At 36.9% G+C, this 26246-nt stretch overlaps 6 protein-coding genes across 6 annotated transcripts; 2 read left to right on the forward strand and 4 right to left on the reverse strand.

The window, feature by feature from the left end:
• The first annotated feature begins 385 nt into the window (after window positions 1–385).
• Window positions 386–1659, forward strand: LOC125188075 (probable aquaporin PIP2-8). Its single transcript, XM_048084815.1, has 4 exons — window positions 386–734; window positions 810–1105; window positions 1180–1320; window positions 1384–1659. The coding sequence occupies exons 1-4, from the start codon at window positions 446–448 to the stop codon at window positions 1501–1503; spliced, it is 846 nt and encodes a 281-aa protein (XP_047940772.1). The 5' UTR covers window positions 386–445; the 3' UTR covers window positions 1504–1659.
• A 1880-nt stretch (window positions 1660–3539) lies between these two features.
• Window positions 3540–6678, reverse strand: LOC125186423 (pre-mRNA-splicing factor SYF2). Its single transcript, XM_048082783.1, has 6 exons — window positions 6553–6678; window positions 6207–6375; window positions 5365–5555; window positions 4968–5208; window positions 4012–4148; window positions 3540–3921 (listed from the first exon to the last, which is right to left on the reverse strand). The coding sequence occupies exons 2-6, from the start codon at window positions 6328–6330 to the stop codon at window positions 3694–3696; spliced, it is 921 nt and encodes a 306-aa protein (XP_047938740.1). The 5' UTR covers window positions 6331–6375; window positions 6553–6678; the 3' UTR covers window positions 3540–3693.
• A 1438-nt stretch (window positions 6679–8116) lies between these two features.
• LOC125188930 (trafficking protein particle complex subunit 2-like protein) lies at window positions 8117–10527 on the forward strand. The gene is made up of 5 exons (XM_048086031.1): window positions 8117–8283; window positions 8500–8596; window positions 9494–9572; window positions 9675–9756; window positions 10192–10527. The coding sequence occupies exons 1-5, from the start codon at window positions 8239–8241 to the stop codon at window positions 10330–10332; spliced, it is 444 nt and encodes a 147-aa protein (XP_047941988.1). The 5' UTR covers window positions 8117–8238; the 3' UTR covers window positions 10333–10527.
• A 288-nt stretch (window positions 10528–10815) lies between these two features.
• LOC125188929 (probable 26S proteasome non-ATPase regulatory subunit 3) lies at window positions 10816–14607 on the reverse strand. Its single transcript, XM_048086030.1, has 9 exons — window positions 14447–14607; window positions 14242–14335; window positions 13829–14019; window positions 13414–13551; window positions 13184–13320; window positions 12939–12993; window positions 12759–12869; window positions 12098–12337; window positions 10816–11502 (listed from the first exon to the last, which is right to left on the reverse strand). The coding sequence occupies exons 2-9, from the start codon at window positions 14321–14323 to the stop codon at window positions 10990–10992; spliced, it is 1467 nt and encodes a 488-aa protein (XP_047941987.1). The 5' UTR covers window positions 14324–14335; window positions 14447–14607; the 3' UTR covers window positions 10816–10989.
• Window positions 14608–15399: 792 nt separating this feature from the next.
• Window positions 15400–20996, reverse strand: LOC125186674 (RNA-binding protein 39-like). Its single transcript, XM_048083090.1, has 13 exons — window positions 20375–20996; window positions 19057–19138; window positions 18918–18974; window positions 18628–18683; window positions 17764–17989; window positions 17575–17661; window positions 17368–17442; window positions 17082–17165; window positions 16871–16935; window positions 16625–16790; window positions 16436–16524; window positions 15781–15895; window positions 15400–15685 (listed from the first exon to the last, which is right to left on the reverse strand). Exons 1-13 carry the CDS (start codon window positions 20947–20949, stop codon window positions 15638–15640), a joined length of 1725 nt encoding a protein of 574 aa, XP_047939047.1. The 5' UTR covers window positions 20950–20996; the 3' UTR covers window positions 15400–15637.
• Window positions 20997–21912: 916 nt separating this feature from the next.
• On the reverse strand, window positions 21913–26246 carry LOC125186677 (translation initiation factor IF3-1, mitochondrial). The gene is made up of 8 exons (XM_048083091.1): window positions 25950–26246; window positions 25765–25843; window positions 25457–25527; window positions 24630–24728; window positions 24372–24428; window positions 23995–24063; window positions 23212–23277; window positions 21913–23104 (listed from the first exon to the last, which is right to left on the reverse strand). The coding sequence occupies exons 1-8, from the start codon at window positions 26175–26177 to the stop codon at window positions 22145–22147; spliced, it is 1629 nt and encodes a 542-aa protein (XP_047939048.1). The 5' UTR covers window positions 26178–26246; the 3' UTR covers window positions 21913–22144.

The following is a 26246-nucleotide window of genomic DNA, read 5'->3' on the forward strand; positions in this document are numbered from 1 at the left end:
AGTATAATAACCTAATCAAATTCATTCTAACATACACATATGATATGGAATAATTAACAAAGTTTTAAACTAAGTACTAGTACTTTGTAATTTTTGTAAAATTGATCATAATTTGAATAACTACTACTATTATTCCTAAGATGAATATTTTCCCATTCGTGTATAGATAAATATATTTAGTGTGAGATATAAAAATGTAAAAAGAAATTATTAAAAAAGAATGATAATACGAGATAGTTGAGGAAAGAGGGAGTTATATTAATTAATAGTAATTATAGTAATAATAAAAAAAGACAGGTCCGAAAATGGTATACCTAAAATACCCTTACCTTATCCGTTAATGATCAAGTCTCTTCTTCTCCCACCCTTAAATGCCATCACCACCACACTCAGCTGAGCCGCACAAACAAAAAACAAACTAGAGAGAGAGTGAGAGAGCTGAGATATGACGAAAGAAGTTAGCGAAGAAGCCGCTTCCCACGGCAAGGACTACGTGGACCCCCCTCCTGCCGCCTTCATCGGCGCTGAAGAGCTCAAGCTCTGGTCCTTCTACAGAGCTCTCATCGCCGAGTTCATCGCCACCCTCCTCTTCCTCTACGTCACCGTCGCCACCGTCATCGGCCACAAGAAGCTCAACGCCGCCGACCAATGCGACGGCGTCGGCCTCCTCGGCATCGCCTGGGCCTTCGGCGGCATGATCTTCATCCTCGTCTACTGCACCGCCGGAATCTCAGGTTTTATTTCGCATTTCGCCAAAAAAACCCCTAATTTTCCCCCCAATTTTGTTTTTGCTCACCTGCTGGTTTCAGGTGGTCACATTAACCCTGCGGTGACGTTCGGGCTGTTCCTGGCGAGGAAGGTGTCGCTAATTAGGGCTGTTTCGTACATCGTGTCGCAGTGCCTGGGCGCAATCTGCGGCGTGGGGCTGGTGAAGGCGTTCATGAAGGGGCCGTACAACCGCCTCGGCGGCGGCGCCAACACCGTCGCGGACGGGTACAACACCGGCACAGCGCTCGGGGCTGAGATCATTGGCACCTTCGTGCTCGTTTACACCGTCTTCTCCGCCACTGACCCCAAGAGAAACGCGCGTGACTCTCACATCCCGGTACGTCACTGTTTTGGTTTTATTTTTGTGCCGTGAAATTTCAAATTAATTTTAGGGCTTTTTCTAACTTCTAGGTTTTGGCTCCGCTTCCAATCGGATTTGCTGTGTTCATGGTGCATTTGGCGACCATCCCCATCACCGGAACTGGAATCAACCCGGCGAGGAGCTTCGGCGCCGCCGTGATCTACGGGCACAAGAAGTCGTGGGATGACCACGTAAGTAGTTGATTATTTGTGGTGTAAATGTTTAGGGTTTTTAGCTAATTTTTGAAGTTGCAGTGGATTTTCTGGGTGGGACCGTTTGTGGGAGCGCTGGCGGCGGCGATCTACCACCAGTTTGTGTTGAGGGCCGGCGCGGTGAAGGCGTTGGGGTCGTTCAGGAGCAATCCGACCAACTAAGGGAAAGAGAGAAGAAGAGAAAGGAATTCTTGTTTGATTTGAGATGTTTGTTGTTAGTGTTATTTCTTCTTCTATTGTGAATTCTGTTAATTTGCTATAATTTGTGTGTAATGAGGAGAGGAGATTGTTAATTATCAAACTTTTCTTTTCTTTGTATTCTTCAATTTTTAGCCTTTGTTATAGACTTCTTTCTCAAATCTTTGATTCTCTATTTTGAACGCAACTCAAACTTAAAGCTTTTGTGTTTCTTTGATTTCCAGTAAATTCTTTTTAAAGATCTATCTCTAGACGATTCCCTTCATCACATTCAGTGATTGAAGGAGAGTAAAAAGTAGAATAATTGAATAAACCATTTACCTAACCCTAGCGATAGTATTTATTCTCAACTAGGGAGGTAGTACTAGTTAGGCGAGGTTGCATGCTTATCATGTCAACGATTAATTATATGGACTTACAACTAAGCTTATTAAATTTGTACTACAAGAAAATATTTTTTAATTAATTAAAACATGATATAGATAATCATCTTGAAATGTCTTTCTTACCTCCCATCAACGAATATGATACATAAACGTGTTAATATTCATTTCATTTGTATAGCGGATTCGAGAAGATTCATGGATGTTGAAGTAATCGACCCGGAACTCGCACTACTAACAAATTTAATTCATTCATTTACTTTGCTTTCTTTATCACTTTAAAAACATGACTAAATTTTCTCCAAGTAGATGTTCCCAAAATTCCACTCAATTGAAACAAGCGAAGGAATCCAATTATCCACCTTATATAGGCCCCCAACCCATAAATCACTGTAGAACTTTTTCTTTGTGGACGAGTGACATAATCTTTATCCACTTTTGACTACGAACCCCAATACACGACCAAATGATATATAGTCGAAAAACTGTATCCAACATGAGTATGTATAGGATTTAGGGTTGTTATAACTTTATTTGTAGTTCATTATAGGAAAATTCAAATATTTAAAAACAATAACATCATTTAACATAATTTAAAAATCTGAAGTCATTATAAGTTTGTTATTACTCCCTTCGTCCCGGCTAAGATGACACATTTCTTAGTCGGCACGGGATTTTAGGAGTTATTGATTAGTGTATTTAATTGGAGAGAAAAAAATGGATGTAAGTATTAAAATAGAGAAAGGAAGAAAGATGAATATTTAAATAGGAGTGAGAAAAAGTGGTTAGGTGTATTAATTGGAGAGAGAAAATTACCAAAAAAAGAAATGTGTCATCTTAGTTGGAACAAACTAAAAAGGAAAACGTGTCATCTTAAGTTGGACGGAGGAAGTAGTTCATAATAATGAACTCTAAATTGTCTTATAACGATTTGGTTTGACGTTTAAAGTTTAAGACTGGTTGGACATTGATACACACACTAGTACTACTAATTATGAGAAATATTCATTTTGAGCCACCATTTTACCCAAGGCAACGGCCACATGTCGTAAAATCAAGAGACTACATAACATATTTACATGTGTATGATACCATTATGCAGATGGTATAGAAAAATATTTTTGATTCAGCGAGGTAAGGAGACCAATCATTGATACCATACACTAGTAGCAATATTTCTCAGTACGATGAGAGGGATAGAGAGCAACACATTGGAATAGCTAGCTTATGATGTGATTTGAATAAGAGAGGTCACTTGCTCACATGAAGAGCCATGGAATGAATTAATATGGGTATTTTGCTTATGAGGATGTGGTTTTCTTGCAAAAGTGGGGAATTACAATTCCAAGTATATATCTCGTGATGCGAATATTTACCCATAAATTTTAAGCACACGATCACGAGAAAGTATATCTGCGTTAGGACCACATTTGATTTTCACGTTGCCAGTGCAACACATATAGGTAACAAAGGATGTTGTCATGTGTGGTTGCAGTCTGCTATTTCTTCATAGCAGGAAAAGGGAGAGACATAAGCAGACACACGAGTCTGCTCCCATCTCTGTGTCTTAAGGTGTTTAGTAGTAGTAAAAATTCAGGCATCAGTAGAAAACACAAATGGCACACGTAACAGTAGCTTTAAACAAGTTTCATCATACAAAATATTAGTGGAGTACTATTTTACATCTTTCTCAAAGTAAGGTCAAGTAGCAAGTACAGAAATAGAAATGAAGCAGCACACCATGTAAAATGGGAGGTAATCAACCAGTACATTAGTCAGGCAAAGCAGTACCTCTCTCGAGGTTGTTCTTGATCTCCAAAGTGTACTTCCCGAAGGCTCGCTCAATCTTTTTATTGAAATGCTCATTACGATCATTGATCGAGTCGACATCCTTTTCTTCGCGATACTTTCGCCTCCTACTGAAGGACCTTGATTTGTCCTCCCTGCTCGTGAGTTCTTTGACCATTTTATCAATCTTCTCATCCGAGATGTGTGGCGTCTGTCCAATAAAATTACCATGAACACCGACTTCCAGAAAAAGAGATCCCCAAATGTAATAGGTTTGTCTAGAAATTACAGTGATGCTTACCTTTCCATATTGGAGACTTGAAGCCCCTCGATAGAATTCTGGATCCTCTTCTTTCAGTCGGTTGTAGGCATCAAGGTCTACTTCAATTTTTTTGGTCCTCTTCTTATGAGCATCATACAGAGTTTTTTGATTGAATACTGTACATACAAGAAAAGTTATTTTTAGAGGTACAGAAAAATGGAAAACGTGAAAGACGCATCAATCAGAATATTGTTTCCCTAAATTAAAATGTGTTACTATACATGCTTTTTCGTGTTTGAAGAAACTCAAGCAACAAGGATCAAATAACTAAAGGTCAAGTTGCCACACATCCAAAGGATAAGCTTGATCATTGAATGTTATCTGTCACCCAGCATAAATATGAAGTACATCCTGTATGTGAAGTGTCTCTCACAGTTCACATCAGTGGCGGATCCAGAAATTTTCATTTGGGGGTGCGATAAATAGATATATAATATGTATTTTACATAAATTAGTCGTGAAAGGTTTGATTCATTTTTGAAAAATATTTTGTTATACAATTATCATATAATTAACAAAAAAAACAATAAAATAGAGTAGCAGAGAAAGAGGAAAAAAAACGAAAAGTAAAAGAAAAACTTAAAAATGCATGTAGAAATGAGCAAAAATGAAAGTAAAAAAACTAAAACACAAATCTGCTGCCGCTGAGTTTCGAACCTAGGTCTTCGAATTAACAATGGTTACACTCTACCACTCCACCGACAAAGCTTTAGGTTTTTATTCGGCTCAATATATACTAAAACACAAAACATATGGGGGTACAGTTGTACCCCCTTGTTATACATTGGATCCGCCCGTGGTTCACATAAGGCATGATGTAACACATACAATAATCAATTTGTGCAGGGCAGCAAAGAAACACACAAAATATAAGAATTATGTGCCCAAATAAAAAAATCTGCAGCACTAAACAACAGAATAGATTGCTCACTTACCATCCCATCCAGCAGGGGCAGGTGCCTTCTCCCACTTTTTGTACTTCGACTCCGCCATCTCTTGTGTATCAAGCATATATGCTTTGCTCATATCCAGGCCATTGGCATCCAAAAGTTTTCCAATTTTCTTTTTCCTCTCCTCGAGCCATTTCTGCTTGGAAATTCCTCTAGCTTCTGTTGGAGCTTCCATTTTTTTCTTCTCTGTAACCATAGCAACCTGATTGGCTTTTCTTGCCTCATTCTGCGTGAAAAAAAAAATACTAAAATGAAAATACTGATAAACAAAACCAGAACCAAGAAGACACGAAAAAACAAAGAACAATGTCTATCATGTGTATGTTGATTGATATGAACTAGGGAGAAAATGTCCATCACATTATGCCTTCAAGGCACGTACCATTTTCATTCTCAGTTCAAATAACTTCTTCTTCCTTCCTGTAAGATTAGCAAAATCAACAGCAGCGTACTCATCATTCACGCCAGCCTCCCCATCAGAATGTTCCTGGGGGCCATCATTTCCAGCATCCTGTTCTTCTTGCTGATCTGGCCCAGCCACCACACCTGGCTTCTGATGATCAGCATCCAGTCCTAGGATATTAAACACGAAAATATTGTTGAATCTGTAACATTCCAAACAATGAAACAATTGATGCAATCTGAAATCTGATTATGCAAACAATGAAACAATTGATTATGCAATCTGAAATCTTATTATGCAAATATTATATTTCCCTGAACAACAGTCTAAGAATGAAGAACTTATACAAACAAAGACTCCAAGGAAAAGTGATCCATTTCATAATAATGGTCTAGTTTCAGTAAACCACAACCAATTTCATCAACAAGTCTTGGCAAAATATTCCTACTAAGGTATCAATCAAAATGGTCTAGTTTCAGCAAACCACAACCAATTTTCATCAAATTACTCTTAGCAATTTATTACTAAGGGATGAATCAAAGACCAGTCAGCAGCACTTTAGTCTATTGTCTTCCTGGCATCAGCAATAATCTCGAACTAGTAACTCAGTATTCATTCATGGAGTATTTGATAATTTAAGCATAGTGGGTGGAATTGCTTCCGCGAAAGGCCGCAAGCTAACCTCGACAATATAAGCAATTCTAAAGTCTAAACCTATCTGACATAAGCAGCAGCGATTCTGGGTAACTTTCTCTCTTATTTCTAATTTTCAATTAGGCAATAAAACACCTTAAGATTGACGATTGAAAGAAAAAACCAACCTGAATCACTTGCATTCGTTTTCAGTTTCGCTTCAGCAATAACATTGAAGCAATAATCGCTACATTCGTGATACGGGTTCGACGCATTCCTGCAATCCGGATGAACTGCTCTCTCTGCAACCATAATTTTCTACACTGATCTATAAATCAGGTGATAGTGTAACAATATCTGCATAAATAATATAGAAATCTATGCATTAGCTTCAACCCTAACTAAACCCAAACATCAATTTACTAACCAGAACAGCTGAATTCAGAAAATAGAAAATAACCAACAAATAAAAACGGGAGCCTATAGCAGAAGAAATACAATTCAACGAAATTCAGATTGATAAACGAAAAGTACCTCTGAATTATGCAATCGAATTTAGGGCGCCTGGGTTTAATGCTTGTAGAATGTAGATGATGGAAATAATCGAATAATAATTGGGGAATTTTTATCAACGTCATTCGATTTGGGCTCCGAAACTTGGGCCATATATACACCGACTAATATACGCCCCAAATATTACAATTCTACACTCAACTAATGGACTAATTCTCAAATTACTACTCAAATTATAAAATTTATTACTGGTGAAAGTTTTGGATCCTTATGATATTAGTAAAATTACCAATTAATACTCAAATATTGAATACTATTATGATGAGTTTGACTTAACATATAGCTTGCCTTAAGAAAAGTTATACTACTGTGCTCCCTGTTTCTTCATAATTGAGTTATTTTTTCATTTCGGAAAATTTCTTCATAGTTGAGTCATATATGATAACTTTTTTCTCTTTCTTACTTTACTCCCTCTTACTTTATTCTCTCTACTTTATTCACTTTATACTTTATTCTCTCTACATTTTTCTCTCTCTTACTTTTTTATCTATTTATTTAACACGCTCAACATTAATTTCTAAAACTTCGTGCCGAAAAGTTCCGCCTCAACTATGAAGAAACGGAGGGAGTACTATTTAAACACGCCAATTTGTATGATTATTAGTAGCTTGTTTTTTCATTTATTGAAAACCAATAATTCGTGATATAAAATGATAGCTTGAGATAATGCAACTATTTAATCATTATTGTTGAACTTTAAAAAAAAATTGAAGATAGCAAAAGTAACCAACCAAAATGGGTATTTACAGGGATACAAAAAGGGAGGTAAAGTAGTTAAGATCTGATATATTTAGCAGCAAAAACAAATTTAATAGTGGATAAAAAAACACAGCCTATTTTACATGATCAACTGTTTTCAAAGCCTCATTTCTTGATCATATACCGCCTGGCGGGGGGGTCGAGGTTTCCGCCCTTAGTTGAGTCGACCAACCCGACAATGAACCTCTCCTTATGCCGCAGAGCTCTTTGCAATCGACACATAATGAAGTCGATCACCTCATGCTCGGTAGAAAAAAGCCACCTAAACCATTGTGCAAAACATTTTATATTTTTATATAACCTATGTATCTATTGATTTAATTAAAAGGTCTAAGTTCAATTGAATGAAATGTCCTAGAAATGAATTGGAGCATAGAGAAATGGAAAGAATTCCGTATGCATAAGTGGTTCGGAGCTCCATATTCATCCGATGCTTCCATCTGAAGCCTGCCCCTAGCGCGGCCAACATTGAATGATCGAGGATCTTGGTCTCGAGCTTTGCAGTCAGCAAGGCTTGTATATTTACATAAAATTTCATGTACTATATACATCCAAATACTATAAGAATAGTAGAGTTATAGAAAGACAAGATTCTAACGTGCTAATATGAAGTAATATGTAAAGGCTATAATATTAAGGGTACAACATATATTATCACAAAATTGGTCATTTATGCATCATTGTGTTTTTAGTTTTAAATTTTTTTGCAAAGTCCAAATTTCGATATCGAGCAATCTCTATTTTGGTGATTTGATTGTCAATTTTTTCATCACATATTATTGAAAAAATATTGAAATGTGATGTGTAAATAATTTGTAGTTGGCGAAGTTATTGCTTATTTTTTCCCCCTCAATTAATTAACTCTGCAAAAAAGATCTGAGCTCAACCATGAGTGAAGGCATGATCGTCTGCGTCGCCGTCGTCGGCCACCAGGTTCTCACCCCATTTTTTCCCGTTTTGATTCTACATTAATTCAATCTGTCTTCTAAAATCCGAATTTGAGCTTGATTGATCAAAAAGGTTGAAATTGAAATGAAATTGTGGCTGTAAAATCCGTTCTACATACAGAGTTTTACGGTTTTACCGAGGCAAATGATTGTTTTAGCTGACTAACAAATGTTGAAAATGGTAAAATCGTGTTGTGTGCAGAATAATCCGTTGTACATACAGAGTTTTACCAAGGGGGATGATTCGCTCAAGCTTCATCACATCGTGCATTGTTCTCTCGACGTCGTTGATGAAAGAGGTACATATGCTTGTTACTTCGCTTTTGGTTTTCTACTCGGCCGATTGTTGATCAGTGTATTATTTAAAACATTAGAATCGAGGCATTTTCATTAGTCGGTATAGAGCAAATGATGATTCGCGTGGGATGCGTTTGAATCTTCATTGCGTGTTAGGATCTTCAGAAGTCAATAAACTGAGATTCAGTTTGAAATTCAATGAAATGGAAACTTAGCTAGATAGAGCTCAATTGGTGGAAATGAGGGGAGATTTTTTAGGTGTTTTGAATGCGGTAACTGACTCAGATTTGTGTCAGTCTACATGTGTGTGTAATGTGTGATTCAGTGTTTTTAACAGTGGTAGATACCATGATGCAGTTCACCACATGTATGGATGCATAAAATTCCAAGATTTATGTTGATAAAAGTGTCTAGAATCGTGTTGCATGTAGTCAGATTGAACAGCAGCATATATGGGGTTGGACAGATGTAGAGAGAGAGCATTATAACATTACCACAGATACACAAAATTGTCGTATTTCAGAGCGCGCAAACAGAAGGTAGAGGTAATACAATTGAGGATTGTTAAGTTGGTGTATGGCAGTGAAAATGATCTATTTAGTACCACATCTAGAGTTGGTAACAAGTAGTTTCCGTCTAACAAAATTTACATTAGAATCATTTGAGTTGATGTAGAAATATATAGAGGAGTAGTCTGATATAGTTATGATTCAAATTGTAAAGGGGACACTTGGTAGTATCGTGTGGAAGAAAAGTGTAAAGAAATAGGTCTAATTTTCTCATATGCCCTATCTGTTGTAGCTTATGATCTTACTGTTTATGCTTTACTGGAATTGTGTCTCTTTTCTGTTCATTTAACAATGGCATGTTCCTAATGATTAGCATTTTTTTTTCAACAGCGAACAACCCGAAAAAGTCTGGCCTTATAACAAACGAGACATTTCTTGGTTTGCTAAATCCAACCGAAAACTACAAAGTGTAAGCACAAAATATTCTTATTTTTGGTGAAAACAGAAGATGGATATGCTTATTTTTCCATAGGTAAGTGCTCACCTGTGCTCATGATCTAATGCTTCTCAGGTATGGTTACTTGACCAATACCAAGGTGAAGTTCATATTGGTATCAACTGATCTTGAAGTCCGAGATGTAGATGCTAGAGTTGTAAGTGTCACAATTTCGACAAATATCTGCCACTGCTTTCTATCTAATCCTATTTTACTTAACATGAGAATTTCGCTTTTTTGTCTTAATGGAAACATGCTTATTCCATCTATATTACAATCATGAATCTTATACTATCTGTTATTGTAGTCACTTCTTGTAAAACCTGACCACCAAAAACCACAAGAAGCCAATTTTTATCATTGTTAGGCTTTTCATGCGGTTGAATCTCTCCTCCTCAATCTTGTGCTCAGTAAGATATATTACTATCAGAGTTTGGCTCAACAGCATGAAATCAGTTCCAACTAATCAGAATTGGATCATTATTAGTCCTTTATATTTACTATACTGCATGTGGTTAATCAGATTACTAACTTTTCTATTCTGATTGTTTGTTGTCCCAATGCTTTTTCATTGTCATCTGAATCTCCACAGTTCTTCGGGAGGTTCCACACTGCCTATATCGATGCAGTTTCAAACCCGTTTCACATCCCGGGGAAGAAAATAACATCCAGAAAGTTTGCTGAAAGAGTTAGCACAATGGTCAAGTCCTTTGGGTTAAGTTCAGGTGGCTGAATGATTTAAAGCCCCTCTTCTGTTGACAAATTCACACCTTGTAACTACTAATACATGTTGATTTTTGATTTGCATCAGATTTTTTTTTTATCTTTTTAAAGTGTAGAACTTGCCGCATCGTTGAACGTGGCAGCATAATCAGAAGCTGCGAGTTCAAAACTTGAATCTTTATTTATTTCTTTCAGTTTTGATGTAGCGAAAGGTCCCTATTTCGAGTTTATTAGAACCACATTAGCTTACCATATAAAATCATTTCATCATGATTGATGCAGCAAGAAGGCGAGAGAATCAAGATACAGATCCAAATTCAAGACAGACATCAGGGATAGTGATCCTCACAACACATGACATGTCTAGCCAATCACAATTGCATAAATCACATATCTCAGGTGTTCATAATGTTTCTTCCAAATTATAACTGTAGAGCTGCGAATATATGCTAGAAAAAAGGGAATTTTCACCAGTTCCCACCGACAGAATCAGTTAAAAATAGGCAAAATAAATAAATTAAAACACTTTAGATCCTAAAGCAGAAAATTCATACAACAGAATGCAAAAGCTATAATGAGAGAATAGCAGTAGCACATGCAGTCTATGGAATTAGAAATGAAACTCCGTTGCTGAAAACTCAGAAAATTCTTGGATAAAAGGAAGAACTCAGAATTCATCATCATCCTCCTCAGCTATATGTTTAGCAAGTTCTTGCTCTTGCTGCTGTCTCTCTCTCCTCTTTTCTGCACTTTCCTTTTCTTTATGGGAGTTAGGCGGGAAACGGAGGGCACGGACAGCTTCATTGTGCATATTCAGGCAGAAAGCGATCCTTGAGTTGAATGCTATTTGAGGTTCATTTGTGGAGTAAATGTCCCCAGTCTCCTTCGATACCATCCATCCATTAGCACGATCCAAAGTGGCATCGATTGCACCATCTCTGATTGCTTTGGAAACAATGCTCTCAGCATCAGCAACAGGATTCGGAGAATCCAGTCTTAGCTTCTTAGCTACATCAACAAGTGAGATTCTGGAGTATGAGATGCTGATGTTCCGCAAGCCAGTCCGGATAACATTGTGCCGTAGCCTAACTATCAAATTGCTTGTTCCGTCAGAGCTGAAGGTGCTGGAAAACTTCTCAGCCACGGATTTGAAGAGCTCCAAATCTCCAATACGAACAGCCTGAGCCCACAACAGAATATGTGAATGCCAAATAACTATGGGATGGAGTATTACTTGTTAGAGAAGCCAAAAAAGGCTCCCATGTATTAAACACTCCCTCCATCCCAAACTTTTGAAACGGCAAGGGTTTTAATGCACAATTTGTAAGAGATATAGAAAGAAAAAGTGATTGAAATATTGTTGGTGAAGAATGAGGCCCACCTCATTAGGGAGAAAATTTCCTAAAACTGAATTGGCAAATTTTTAAGGGCCGGGCAAAAATGGCAAAAGAGATCTATTTTTATGGGACGGAAGGAGCATTGGATGACGAGGTTCGGATATAGATGTATATACATGTGTGCAAGTGAGCCAGATAAGTAGAATTAGGTTTTCAGTCCAAACAGCCCTAAAGATTTTACACCAAGTTTATGCAGAATAAAGTTGAATAGTGATTTTGTTAATTAGCTTTTTTTTTCTCAGCTATCCTGCAAATTCCACTTTCTCTTCATTTATAGTTTGGTTGACAAGGACAAAAACCAGACTCAAGAAAGAACAAAACCTGGACTTAAACATGAAGGTGATTCTTATGGTCAGAATTTAAGAGTGTTGTACTCACATTTGTAAGCTCAAAGTATGGCCGCAGTGCCTTCTCCATCCCCTTCTGCATGAAAACAGTTCTTTCTGGAATCTCTCCAAGCAACAAGCGGACAATAACAGCCCATTTGTTGCACTGAACTCGGAAACCAAGGGCAGAAATGGGTGCTTTCCTGGCAGCTTGGAGCAGAGACTCTTTAGCGTCAGTATATTCTAGTTGAATTGTCCTGATCTTTCCAAGGTAAAACAGATACCGAGAGAACTGCAGAAGATTCAGAGATGAGAACAATAGAATGCATCGGCATAAACTCCAACAACCAAAGTTATAGCTAGCTATAGCCTAAAAACCTAAGACAAGTATGACAACAAAATAAACCGACATAAAAACCTAAGTAACTATAATAGTATGAGCAGTAGTAACATGGAAATTTGTCGGATGCATACATACAGAAAAGTTGATGGCTGAGAGAAAAAAATCCAGTTATACTTTTTGATATTATAATGAATGGGAACTGAGTACAGTACAGTAAGTTATTCAGGCCCTTCACCAACCCTACAAAGATTGAATACATGGGAATTCTATTTCACATTTCTGTCCAATTCCAAATTTCCAATATCAGTTTAACACATGGGCTGGAAATCTGCCTTGAAACTGACCCACATAAAACAATGAATTGATTTACCTGCTGATTCGAGTGAGCTTCAAAACGAGGAGCCTTTGATCTCAGTTTCTCTGCCATATCGTATAAGTTGTAATGGAGGTAATTCCTCAGTAACAGGTTCAGAAGTGTTTCCTGTATTATGCCAGTATGTCATCAGTCACAAAAACCAATAACAAGACTATCTAAAGAGCGACAACCAACCTGACCCAACTCGTCATGGCGCATAGTCGAAGTTCGGTGTAGAGCGAGAAGATTACTGTTAAGAAATGCTATTCCATTAGATGTGACATAAGTTTACAACAAAAGAGACCATGATAAAGTTCAAATATTTGGATTTATTATCTCTTTTGACATAAGTTGATCAAGAAACTTCTGACATCCATCAAAGACCAGCTGAGGCATTAACAGTGCTAAGAGCCTTACAAACACCAGACAAATATACATACCCCCGTATTTCAGCAAGAGCTCCAGTAAGTTCATAGCTTAGAGAGTAGTAAAAGTAGAGCCTGGAAGCTAGGACATCAACAGTTCTTCTATTGAGATTCTTTAGACGAGCTATGCCAGCTGAAGAGCAAGCCTTAGCCTGTTGACAAACAAGAACCACTCATATATTCCAAATGTTCAGACATCATGAATGTGACAAGCTTCTGGTGCTAACATAATCACACACCCATACCTCATCATATCTCTTCTGATCAATCAGAAATATCAGAACAAGCAAATAGCTATAGATCTCAAGCTCGGGTAAGGAGTGCTTTGCAGGAGTTTGGGTACCAGATGTTGCTGTATCAATTACCATATCATGCTCGTCCTCCTATAACCATAACAAATCTAGTAAAATGATGGTACCAATACATGCTGCCCCTTAACTTAAAAGAACTTTATAGATAGGACAAACAAAAGAGTTTAGATGAAAAATTGAAACCATCGCATATACCAACAAGTGAATGTAAAAATGTAAAAAAAAAATTGGTAACTGATTTAACACATGGTCTGTATAAAATACACCCAATCACCTATCATCACTTTACAATCCGAACAACATACTCTATAGTAAATTCAACAATTCAGTCGAATATAGACATGTTTACCTTAGGAACATAAGAAGCCAAGCGAGTATGCACTTCTGATCCTGGCAAAAGCACAAAATCAAGAAATGCAGAAACCACAGAAGCTGTAAGATTCTTCCTCAGCTGGATCGTCCACCGAATAGCTCTGACAATCCTACGAACTTCTCTTGCATAAGCCCCCACCTCGATTAATGCAGCTATGTCCTTCAGTTCTAATACAAGAAACCAAAAATGCAAAATGAAACCCAATGAAGTGCATTGATTATAAAATTGATCCACATACATCAATTCCACAATATTTTCAAATGTAACAAAAGACAGCAGATAAAGATCTCCGGCACTTCAAACCATATCCCCAAAGTCAATTACGATTAGCCAACGCCTTACAGTAAATCTAAAGTAAAATTTCACACGCATAAATAGTAAATACTGACGCTGAAGAACCGAAGGAGAAGTCGATGAGACAGGATTCGATGGAGTGGGCTGCTGCTCTTTCATTTCAACGTCTTGCGTCATTTTCGTCGAAATCTGATACACAAACGCCACTACAATCGTCAGGCAAAATACATAAACAACAGCTGAAAATCTCCAATTCCATTCTCTTCCTTTTAGTTACGAAACCTGATTCACTGTCCTTACCTAGAATCGAGTCAGTCGGAACTGAACTGGAAATGCAAAAAAACGTTGAAGAATCGAACCTCAGATTCGATGATATTGAGCCAGAATGAAATATGAAGGAAAAACCCTAGAATTGAAGGACTTGTTTGCAAGGCTATTAGTTTTTTCTTTCTACTAAGCAGAGTAAAACAAATGTTTCTTTTTCAACACTCCATCCATTATGTTTTATCATAGCTAAGCATATTTTATTTTGGACGCATTACTTCTGAAATTTTTAAATAAATTTATCAATTTTAATTTATTTTGTAAATTTTGACAAAAAAATAAATAAATTTAAGCTTGTCAAATTTGAACCCTCTACATTAAGTTTCAATCTATAGCCGTATTGTACTTAAAATTGGTATAAAAAATTACTTTCTCCGTTCCACAGTAATAGAATCATTTCTTATCTACAATATTCACTTTCTTACTTTACTTTTTCTCCACTATAACTATTTATAATTATTTTTTCAAAACGAGTACGCAAAATGAAATACCTCTATTATTATGGAACAGAGGGAGTATAAACTTTAACCATAGTGAACAACTATGAAACATTTATGACAATTTTAATTGAATAAAATAGGATCAATTTATTTCTTAACTTCATAACAAGTAAAATAATACTCTCACATTAATTTAGTTGAATAAAATAGGATTAAAAAAAACCACATATCTAGACGAATATAATGATTGGCATCTAGCAAATAAAATGTAAAATTTGTATTCATATTTTAAACTAATTTTAAAATTCATGAAAAATTAGAATTTCACCAAAGTTTATGACGTCGAAAACCAATATTTCTTGTAACTTAACATACAACTCGATCCAACTATTTTTGCAATATTGTACTCCATACTATCCCCCACTTTCCTAATTCACTGTAAATGTACATATACTTGTAAGTATACAAAATATTAATAAGTCAACTTGATAATCCCAAATTTAAAATGACTAGTTACTAATTTTGTCACACACAACAACATTAAATAAAATAGATCCAAATAACTAGTATATTTGAGAAGAGAGGTCAAAATCTTTCAACCTAGAATGAAAAGAATGCAAGCTCCAAAATTACATTTAATTTATGCAGCCTCTCTATGGTCAAAAAGAAACAAAATCGCCAAAATGAATAAGGATGAGTTGTTTAGCAATCCACCGCCACCAACACTCTAGCTGCTGCTGCTATCAGGAAATTTAGATTCATAGTCACTGTGAACCTGCATCGAAACAGCGATAGTTACTTTTAAATAAAACTGTGAATTTTATTGAATACCCGATCTTAGCTATAACCAAAGAGGGGGGCAGTCGTTACCATGTAGGTCGCCGTGATCATCTTTCCAGCAAACCACCTACCATGAAGTGCGTTTTGGGCAGCCATGGCCGCTTGAGCATTTTCAAACCGCAGGTACACAAACCCAGCTGAATTCCTGATTTGAAAGAAACATGCATACGAATATTGACATGCCAGAACCAAGAACTCTAAACAGTAATAAGTAATTCATACAAAAGGATAAATCTGCTAAGAAAGAGAACACTTGATTTCGAGACCCAGCTAGTACAAGCAAAAGTTCATTTCCAATGATAGAAAGTCCATTTTTCTTTTTGATTTTTTTATTGGTAAAAGGTTGATAAGAAAAACATACTATTATGGTTCAGTAACGACAAATAAACCTAAAAAGGTTGGTGGTTAGTGGGACATATATACCACATATTAGCCAAACAGACAAAGAAAAGGATAATTGCTTGTTATATATGAATGAGAACTAAATGAGTTTGATAGGGCTACAGACCAGCGAAAAGGTTTCACAAATGAGGATAGTTGCAAAGAGTCAATAGCCATTCAAATAAATTCACAAAACCAAACCAATTGCAAAGAGCACCATTTTTTTAATCCATTTTACTTAAGGAAACAGTTTTAATTACAATTTCTTAAGAAAAATTGGGAGGTACTATGATGGGCCACTTACTTTTCAATGTAGATGTGCTTTAATCTGCCAAATTTTGAACATTCCTCCTGAACATCTTCCTTTATATCTAGATCAAAATCTGGCTCGGTCTGCAGTAAAATAAGTTTTGAATATTATCCAGAACCGTTAAAAATATAAATAACTCCAAAAAAGCAGGAAGCTGCAAATATCATTCGTCCCACTTCATACCTCTGAATTAGGATCAAACATGTTCTTCAGCAATAAACATTCACTGGGAGTACCAATTGTATCTACAGGTGGAACCGTAAGAGCAGGCATAGAAAAAGGTGTTAGACCAGGAAGCATCTGACCAGAGGCCTGTCCAAAAGCTGATGCTACTGATGAACCAGTGATACTGCAGTACATGAAAATTGTGTATAAGAGGACGTATTAACATAAATCCTAGACAACAGTATAAAACCAAAAGATATTAACCTTGAAGCAGTTCCAGTTCGGTCCAATTTCTGCATAAGAAGCGCACGAGACTGTGCATTCAAGGACTGCATATCAGGTGAGACCAAAGATCAGCATTTTGTGTGCAATACTAAACCACAAACTAGATGCTTAGAGAATTAGAGTCAACTAAAAACTAGGAAAAAACATAGCATGATTTAAAAGGATGAGAGAAATGTGTAGCATGACTAACCAAACCATTGCCCTCATCATCATCCAGATCAGCAAGATTTACTCCAGCCTCTTGCATTCCGGCTTGATCAGTAATAGCAGAAACCTACAGAGTGAGAAAATTAACAAAGAAAACTACAAGAGCTATACCAAGGAGTTGTCATCAAGAAAATTCCTAGAGGTGTGACAATCTGCTCCATAGCAAAACATAAACTATTAACACACCTTTATGCATCTTCCTCTACAGTGAAAAAAAATAATTGGTACTAAAATTGATGAGGAAGGGGAAATAAAGGAAGACTCAATACCTTGATTAATCGACCTGCAATCTCCAGTTGTCCATTCAGATTTTGAGCAGCCTTTGCATCTTCTAAGCGCGCAAACTGCCAGGAACAATGTCAGGCATACAATTAAGACCAAAGAGCCATAAAAGTACCCTTAACACAAGGGTGGATAATGCCATGAGTATTCTCTACTTTCATCTGAAAGTCATACCATAGCAAACATAAACTCACCTGTATAAAAGCATAGCCTTTGCAATTCCCAGTCCCTGGATCACTGGGCATCTGTACAAGCTCCACAGCACCAAAAGGCTCAAATACCTAAGCAAGATCCCAAATCAGAATCTATTTTGACTAACACACAACATGCCTACCATCTAACAAGGATGATACGATCTAATTACAAATATTGGGATCTCCCACCTGGCGAAGCTGTTCTTCTTTGATAGTAAGAGGTAGATTGCCAACATATAGCCTTCTAGCACCCCCTGAATATGGGCCAAGAAGTCCTCCGCTGGCAGCGGTAGTAGACTGCACAAGATTCTTCTCAGCTTCAGATGGTTTAACCATGACTGGCTGACCAAGAAGTGGCTGACCCGATAGAGCTATTGCCATAGGAACAGACATTGAATCATAAAACTCAATGTATCTGCCAACACAGAAGAAGTTGATCATCAGCAATCATGGAGGATAGCAATAACATACTAGTATAATATCAGTGAAAATCCTGCAAACAACGAGCACATATTTCTGCTGATGGAGATTATATAATTCAAATTTCAAAGTTACAATGACGGGTTACTGCATCAACAAAATTCTCTCAACTCAAAGAAACTTTCTCCTGGATCTTAGTAGTGTAGCTCACATGAACTGGAAATCATTAACAGGATACAGTTATTACCAGGTTTTGCAAAGGCGCAAAGTTCACATTACATCATAAACCAGGAAGTATCATTTGTAGCAAAATTCGGAAACAACAAATCTAGAAGATAAGTCAGCCAGCAAATGATTTTATATTTCTAATAAAACCATTTTCTTTTCTATATACCATGAAAACAGCAAGTATTATTTGGTCAAACAAAAATTACTGCATAAATAACTTCATGTCATTGTTGACTTGTTGTTATAGGTTTCTAGTTTTGGACCCCATCCCCAAACCAAATAAAACGCGCACAAAAACTGAAAGAAAGTAAAGTAATCTTTCACTATGACCAAATATATGCTAGCTTTTTAAGCAAATAACCAAGGGAAAAAATGAATTTATATCCAATATGCATAATTAATTACCCGACTCCTTTGGAGCGTCTGGTGTTGCGATCCATTATAAGCCGCACATCTCTGACCTAAAAGTGACAAACAATAGAAACTTTTACCAACCAAAAACCATAATCCTTCAGGTGGTTAAAAAATGCAATCATAATAGAACACAAGCTCATATTATGATCTGTGTTTAATTTTTATATTCCAAAAGGAAGGTTGTATGACACACTATATGTTTAGCAGAAGCAAGAAACCTACAGAAATAGAACATAATAACTAAAAAATGAGTAAGACAACAATAAGAATGTGAGGTCAACCTTGCCAGCTCTAGAGAAGAACTCATATATATCTCGCTCACCAGCCTTTAAGGTGATCTACAGAAATGGTAACAAAATGTGTCAGGGGCCTCAGATGCAATGAAAGAACTAGAAAAAACAATATCGGCCGATCAAACACCTGATAAGCAAAAACTGTCCTCTGGTCTCGCTCGGGGTCAACTTCTGGCTCCACTTTCTCTTCCCTTTTGTCTTTGTATCTTCTGCAAAACAATAGAACATGTGAAAGCTATAATATTAGTGTGCCGCAATAACAATCAGGCAATGGTCTAGTTAACTAAGACATAAGCAGCAGTCTTGACCATCTGCATAGTAAAGTCCGAGAAAAACTCTTTGCTTCTTGAAAATAAATAGATGCGTGCGAAGTTTTCATATTCAAAAAAGAGATAGTTCCAACAAAGAAGCAAAAATATCTCCAGTATGCTTAAAGGAGCCAAACCCAAGATCACAACCCTGCAGGCAACTCCATAGGGTCAATATGTTGTCTAACTAGGTCAAAACAAGTAACATCTTGATATTGAAGTAATGAGACCAACCTGGGGGACAAAGTGGCAATTAAGAGAAATGTGAACACTGAAAAACTTCAGGATTGACTAACAACGCGGGCCCCTATATGGCAAACCTAATTACATGTTGAACCAACATATTAAAGAATAATTCTACTATCATGAAATGGCAAATTATACAGCGACACCAAAGAAGCCAGCTAAGCTAACAGAACCACCATATCCAGGAGTTTAGACCTCAAATTTTGAGCAGATGGGCAAGTAAATCACATGGTAGACACATGATGATGCATGGACATCATCATTTATCAAAATACAGAAACTTTTACCGGACATTATGCAAAATTATGCAAGGCAATCACTCAATAACCATAAAGGATCTTAACTATTAGAGACAAGGGCATGCAAGTCTAGTAGAAAATGAATTTCGCAGTGACATGCCATGCACATCAAATTTGAATTTCTGTGGTGTCTTACTTTGTATAGTCAAGCCAGCCATGCAAGTCTTAGGTTCAAAGAGCACCTTATTACTGGATAATATGGCCACTGTGAGATAGGTACATGATTGAGATTCTACTAACACAAACCTCATCCATATGACCACGGAAAGTGTGACGAATATGAATTTGAGATCTGTGAAACTCCCTAAATATTCTATAACAAAAAAAAGGCGTGTTGCTAGAAGAATGGTTTTTACAATTTCTAGGGAGTCCCAAGTCCCACTATTTCTACCTTCAGTTTCTTAAGTGAATGGACCAATTGATGAGGACATCAAATCCAAAGAATTGCTTAAGGCAATTTTTTGCTGATTAGATTCCTATTAATTCATCATCTTAATGCAATTTGAACAATTCTCCTTGGCAAAATTAAACTGCAGACCCAGGTTATGGTCCACATTCATATAATATATTAGACGGAAAAATATGAAGTTACCTGTTGTCACGGTCTTGATTTCTAAACACCCTCTCCCTTGGTTTAAATTCTGATTCAGCATTCTCCACTTCTTTACTTTTCTCTCTCGTACGTTCTTCATGATGCCTTTCTGAGTGATTTCTGCTTCGTTTGGACCTCTCGTGTTCTTCGTCCTTGATTCTATCTCTGTCGTTATCACGTTCTCTTCTCTCTCTGTTACCATTCCTTTTCTTGTCACTATCCTTCTCTCTATCTCTATTCCTCTCCTCCTTGTCCCTTGTTCGATGCTCCCGTCTATCTCTCTCGCCTCTCTCCCCTCTTTCACCTCTCTCGCCTCTCTCCCTATCTCTTGAAGATGAGCCATAGCGTGTTCCCCTATCTTTCTCATAATCATAAGACTCGTTTCTTGACCTAGACGGCTTCGACGGGTGATCCAAATCATCCCCATCTTCCTCGACACTTCTGAGCTTCGAGCTCCGACTCCTGTCCTTCTCTTCATAATCACCTTTTCCACCACCATTGGCCTTCCCCTCCAATTTCTTAGCTTCTGGATTCTCCACTGTATTTTCTAGGTATTCATATTCATCAAAATCCATCCTTAACAAGCTAAATTTTAGAAGCTTGAATAAAACTGCGCAAAAATCTGCAGCAATTAACAGAACACCAACAAAATTAGAAGAAAATCAATATCAATAATCAGTTTCTCGTGGTTACATATTAACAAAACGGTCTATCATTTCTTCGCGAACGCGGGGAACACTTGAGACTTCGCAACCCTAAATTTACACATGTATACTGAACAAAAATCGAGATTTCAGTAGCGCAATCACGCAACGGGAAGGGGAACTAGGGTTTAACAATTAAAAATTGAATTCAATTGAACTTACCAAATCGCAGTGAATTGGAGAAGCGCTGCAGCCGATTTTTGTTTTTATAAACGTAATAAATTATTATTGAATTAAATTGAACATATGAACGGGCTTTTCGAATTGAAGCGATTATCGGGCCGGGCCTAGATGTTCAGCATTGGGCTTTTACATGGGCTTTAAATCATTATCAGTTTCTTTGTTTTATGAGATTGTAGTGTAGAGGAAATTTTTTATATACAAATTGATTTTATACAGTATTTTATATAGTATTTTAGACATTTTTTGATTTTTTTTTCTGGGCGATTTATAACAACATAGGAATTGATAAAAAAATTTAAAATTTATTTATACTTGGTATGGCTAACGAATGAAAAATAAGGTGTTTTCCAATGGTTTAAGACATTATCAACTATCAATACGACAATACCTATAATGATTAAACACATTTTAATGTTTTGCATAAAAAAATTTAGAACATAGAATTGCTGTATTATTGGATGGTAAGTTTTATATAAAGTTTTACATGTAGTCAATATATTTATAACATAATTAAAAATAAGTAATATACTTAAGGATTTATTTGGGTTTGTGAAGGTTTTCAATGAGATAAATTATGCAGAAATATTTATATCTCCAGTTTATCTTCATACCAGAAATATAAAACAAAATATAAACATGAATAAATCGATGTGTTCCCAATAACTCACGTTTATTAATAGTACTGTATTTCATAGTAATATAAGCTGTTGAGTCTATGAATCATTTTTCTAGTACAACAAGCGTTGATATCGCAAAATAGATGCAACTTTTCCATCTACTAAATTATAGCTGAATCAATGCGAAGAAAAATAAATGTATGCAACTAATCTACAAAAAATAAGCCATTTGAAAATCGATGAAAGGCATCTAGAGGAACTATACCTCACCGTTTGTGTGCTTGCTTTTCTCTCTCTTCAGCACTAAATATTCCATATCTTCCTTGCCCAGAATCTGCAGCCGGAGACGGGGCCACAGGCGTTCTAGGATTTTTTGCCTGAGACGAGGCTGCAGCCGAAGGTTCTCTAGGATTTCTTGTCGGAGACGAGGCCACAGCTGGAGGTACATTTTGCTGGTGTCTGTCGGCTGCTGGTGCTGCTGCCGCTGCCTCTGCCTCTGCCTTTGGCACGCTGAATATACCGTAACTTTTGGGCGGTAAGTTCTGATTAGTCGAGGAGGAAGAACCTTGCTTCTGAATTCCACGAGGAGACTCAGCTTGCTGACCTATTCTAGTTCTAGGCGACGTGTTCATGCCAAAATGCGTCTGGTTTTCTTCATTTGGAGATGGAGGCCCTCTGTTTGGGGTGTTTGTGGTACCACGGCCGTTCAAACCCAGGGGTACCCTTGGCGGATAAGCAGGCTGAGGCACCTCAACTTGCTGGCCAGGTCTCATTCTAGGCGGCGTATTCATGTCAAAACGTGTCTGGTTATCTAGATTTGGAGATGAAGCCACTCTGTCTGCAGTGTTAGCTGCACCACGGCCGTTCACAGCCACGGGTACCCTCGGTGGATACACAGGTTGAGGGGTTTCTGTTGCAGGCTTTGGGGTCCCAGATGGAATAGATGAAGCTGTATGCTTTGAAGGTTCAAGATGACCACTTTCTACATTGTCTATCTCAAAAATCGGGTGCACATCACCATCATCTCCGTCAAAAGTATCCCAGTTGGATTTGTTAGTCTGAGCATCTTCAGCCGAGGCTTCTGTCGCCTTTGGAGAGTCGGTGGTTGCAGAAGCTTTCTTTCCTGAACTCTTGTTGGCAGGACCATATTTGATGTGCCTGACAACAACAAATGCCTGCTTCTTTTCATACTTAGGTCCACTTTCCACAACAGCAACATCATCAATCTGATGCAAATGATAAATTTATAATCATGATTGTGTAGGGAGAACGGGGAAAGTTAAGACGAGCATCAGCAAGGGAAACCACGGGAAGAATAGGAGTAAGCTCTTACTAAAGGAGTAAATTTAGATAACAGTGATTTCAAGTCCACGCCTTCATTAGCATCTGCGGCTGTACACTATCAAAGAGAAAATTACAGAAACTAGTTAATGAAGACTTAGCAGTGGAGATATATATACACAGACTTATCATCATCACATCATTGAAGTTTATATATGATCATTTGCAGCGTGAATCCACATTGAGAACTCTTAAAAAAACATAATACGGAGTACTATTAATCAAGACATTAACTCCAGATAAAATACGTGCCAGTGTAAATTTTTTGGCTGTGAGAAATTATCAACCGCACATCATAAGTGAAATATAACACATTTGACATTTGAATAATTGAGTGTTAGATAGAATCAAATAAAGTATGGTCCAGAGTCAAGTTTCTCATGCAAAAATCTTAGATGGGGCACCCAATGCATTAGGGTCAAGTGAAATATAATAAGAGAAATAAAGCAACACAAAAGTATTTTTTTTGGGTGTTACTAGTCAACAGAGGTGTACAGCGAATATTTTCAATTGAATACACAGCAGCAAAAATTTTATTTTTTGAGGAACAAACAGCTCTTTGTATTTTCTGGTTCCATATGTTTCAAATGTAGGGTGATATTGCATAAGAAAATAACCATGAGCTCTCCTTTTCTTCTTGCGCTTCAAAAGATATTTCAAATTTAAAAGATTATCAATATCGTTTTCCAGGAACAAAAACTGCCTCCAAAGTCCGAACACAGTAGAGAGTGATTCTTCCAATAAAGGGAACAGAAAAGACAGAGTTAGTGAGTACCTTTACTCGATAACCTTTTTCCATGAGTTTCTTAGCCATATCAGCTTTTACTTTCAGATCATTTTCTTTCTGATACAAACAAGGCCATTGGAGGGCCAGAAAATGTTAAATGTGATAATACCATTTAATGAGCTAAAGTCAAAAGGGTAAAGAACACGTAAATGGTTTTGTCAAAAGCAATTCATAGATTTATTCAACCTCCAGAACACTTTGTACCATGCATTTCTAATAAAAGTCTAAAACTGGAGAACAAATGTAAAATTACCCAGGACGTGCAAGTACTACCCAATAGTAAGAACATAAATCCTATCTGGAATTTATATGGATGAGTTATAACCATATAAGTAGTTGGAAATAAATAAGGCTAGCATGCTTACAATATTAACACCAAATCTAAGTTCTTTCGGTGGCCCAGGCCTGAGTGTGGAGTCAGACTGCACGAAACAGAAAACAGCAATTATATAAAAAAAGTAAAAATCCAAAATTAATTACATTCATGGATTCACCACTCAACTCCCACAGCTTCTTCTGCTGATAATTCGAGGCAAATCTTATTATTGAATGATAGAGGTTTCTAACTATTTAGCCTGTAAGCAACCAAATTAAAAATATTCTATCGACAGGATGTACTCAACCTTGCTTTTAGCACGCTCCTTTTCTTTTGCATGTTGAATATACCTTTGTCTGTTGTAGTCAAAAATCTTGCAAACAGGTGGTTTGCCAGTTTTATCAACCTGTAACAAGCAGGTGATCATCAGTACAGCGACAAAAGCAAGACCATGTTGAGCTAAAGTATATGTACAATGTTATAACATTATAAAATAAGAGAGATGGGAAATTAAATCCTAAAACTCCTACCTAACAGTGACCATTTCTGTAGTACCCTATGAGTTATGAGGAGCATTTCAACATTGCTCCAGAGTGTCGTTTGCATTTTCAAGTGGCAAGTGCGACAAAAGTAACAGAAAGTGATCATACTATAGCAACCTACATAACATGATATATGGGAGATCTTATTTGCTTATAACACTAGTCATTTCAGAAGAGGAAGAAATAATGGATAGAACAACTATCGCGCAAACCACACATATTACCCAGCCTTCCTTCAATTTCACCTTTTCTTTTAGGCTTTTAACATGTTTAGTCAAAGAGCCCCAAGGAATCCGCCATGAGAAAAAAGAGATGATTCATTGGTGTATCTGTGCTGTTGTGCAGCTTTATAGTGCTCCCATATATGAGAGTTTTTTTCATGTGTAATGCACAAATTCGTAAATATTTTCATGCTTTGTAAGCTGGCTGTGCCAAACAAAAAGGACAGAGACTGCGGAACTGACCTAACACAAAGCAGTAAGACCATCTAATATCAAAATTTATTGAACTTATTATGTAACGTCAAACTTGTCTGCCAGAAGCACACATGAATTCGCAAAATCATAAATAAATACTATCATAAACACCTTACCTCGACCAAATCCAGCTGAGCATTTTTTGCACGAGCCAATGCTTCATGCCTCGATACTATAATATGATGCTCTACAAGTACACACAGCCAGACATTATCCTCATCAATTCATCATACAGTTAGTTGGTATTTTTAGCCAAATTTAAAAAAATTTAAAGAAAAGAAAAAAAAGCTGATTCATTTCTTGTCAGTTTGGCATGTTATTTACCAAATGCGATAAACCAATACGAGTCAAAAGTTCATCACAAAACTGATGAATATGTAAACCAAAACTCTACATTAAAAAAAAGCAGTTAATTATTTAACACCTTCATCAATAACGAGTCTAACTGTCGGAGCCGTGATTTCCTCATTCATCGTAGGCTCACTATCATCCTTCATCTTCTTCTGAATGAACAAAATTACGCATAAAACCAACGTCTAAAATTAGCCCTCGAGCGTTTAATCCATGAGCTCACCAACGCATACTATGATTATGAACGTAACACCTTACCTTAATAGGCCTTGCATAGAATCTGACTTGTCGGAACAGCGCCCATTGCTCATCTTGAGCGATGACCTTAGGGTGGTACAAAATCGGAAGTGATTTTCGTGAAGAGACAAGCTGATCTGCGCTAGCTGGAGCTGGATTTAGATTGTAAAACCTCCTGAAATCGTTGAAAGGTGCATAAACTATAAACCTTGATTCCCTCAATCTACGCCAAAGCACCATATTTTGCATCACCTAGCGCTGCTGCTAACTGTGAAATGAACACAATTGCGATAAACCCTGAATCAAGATTTCGATAGG

This window comes from Salvia hispanica, chromosome 5 (assembly GCF_023119035.1).
Source record: "Salvia hispanica cultivar TCC Black 2014 chromosome 5, UniMelb_Shisp_WGS_1.0, whole genome shotgun sequence".
NCBI classification, from domain to species: domain Eukaryota; kingdom Viridiplantae; phylum Streptophyta; class Magnoliopsida; order Lamiales; family Lamiaceae; genus Salvia; species Salvia hispanica.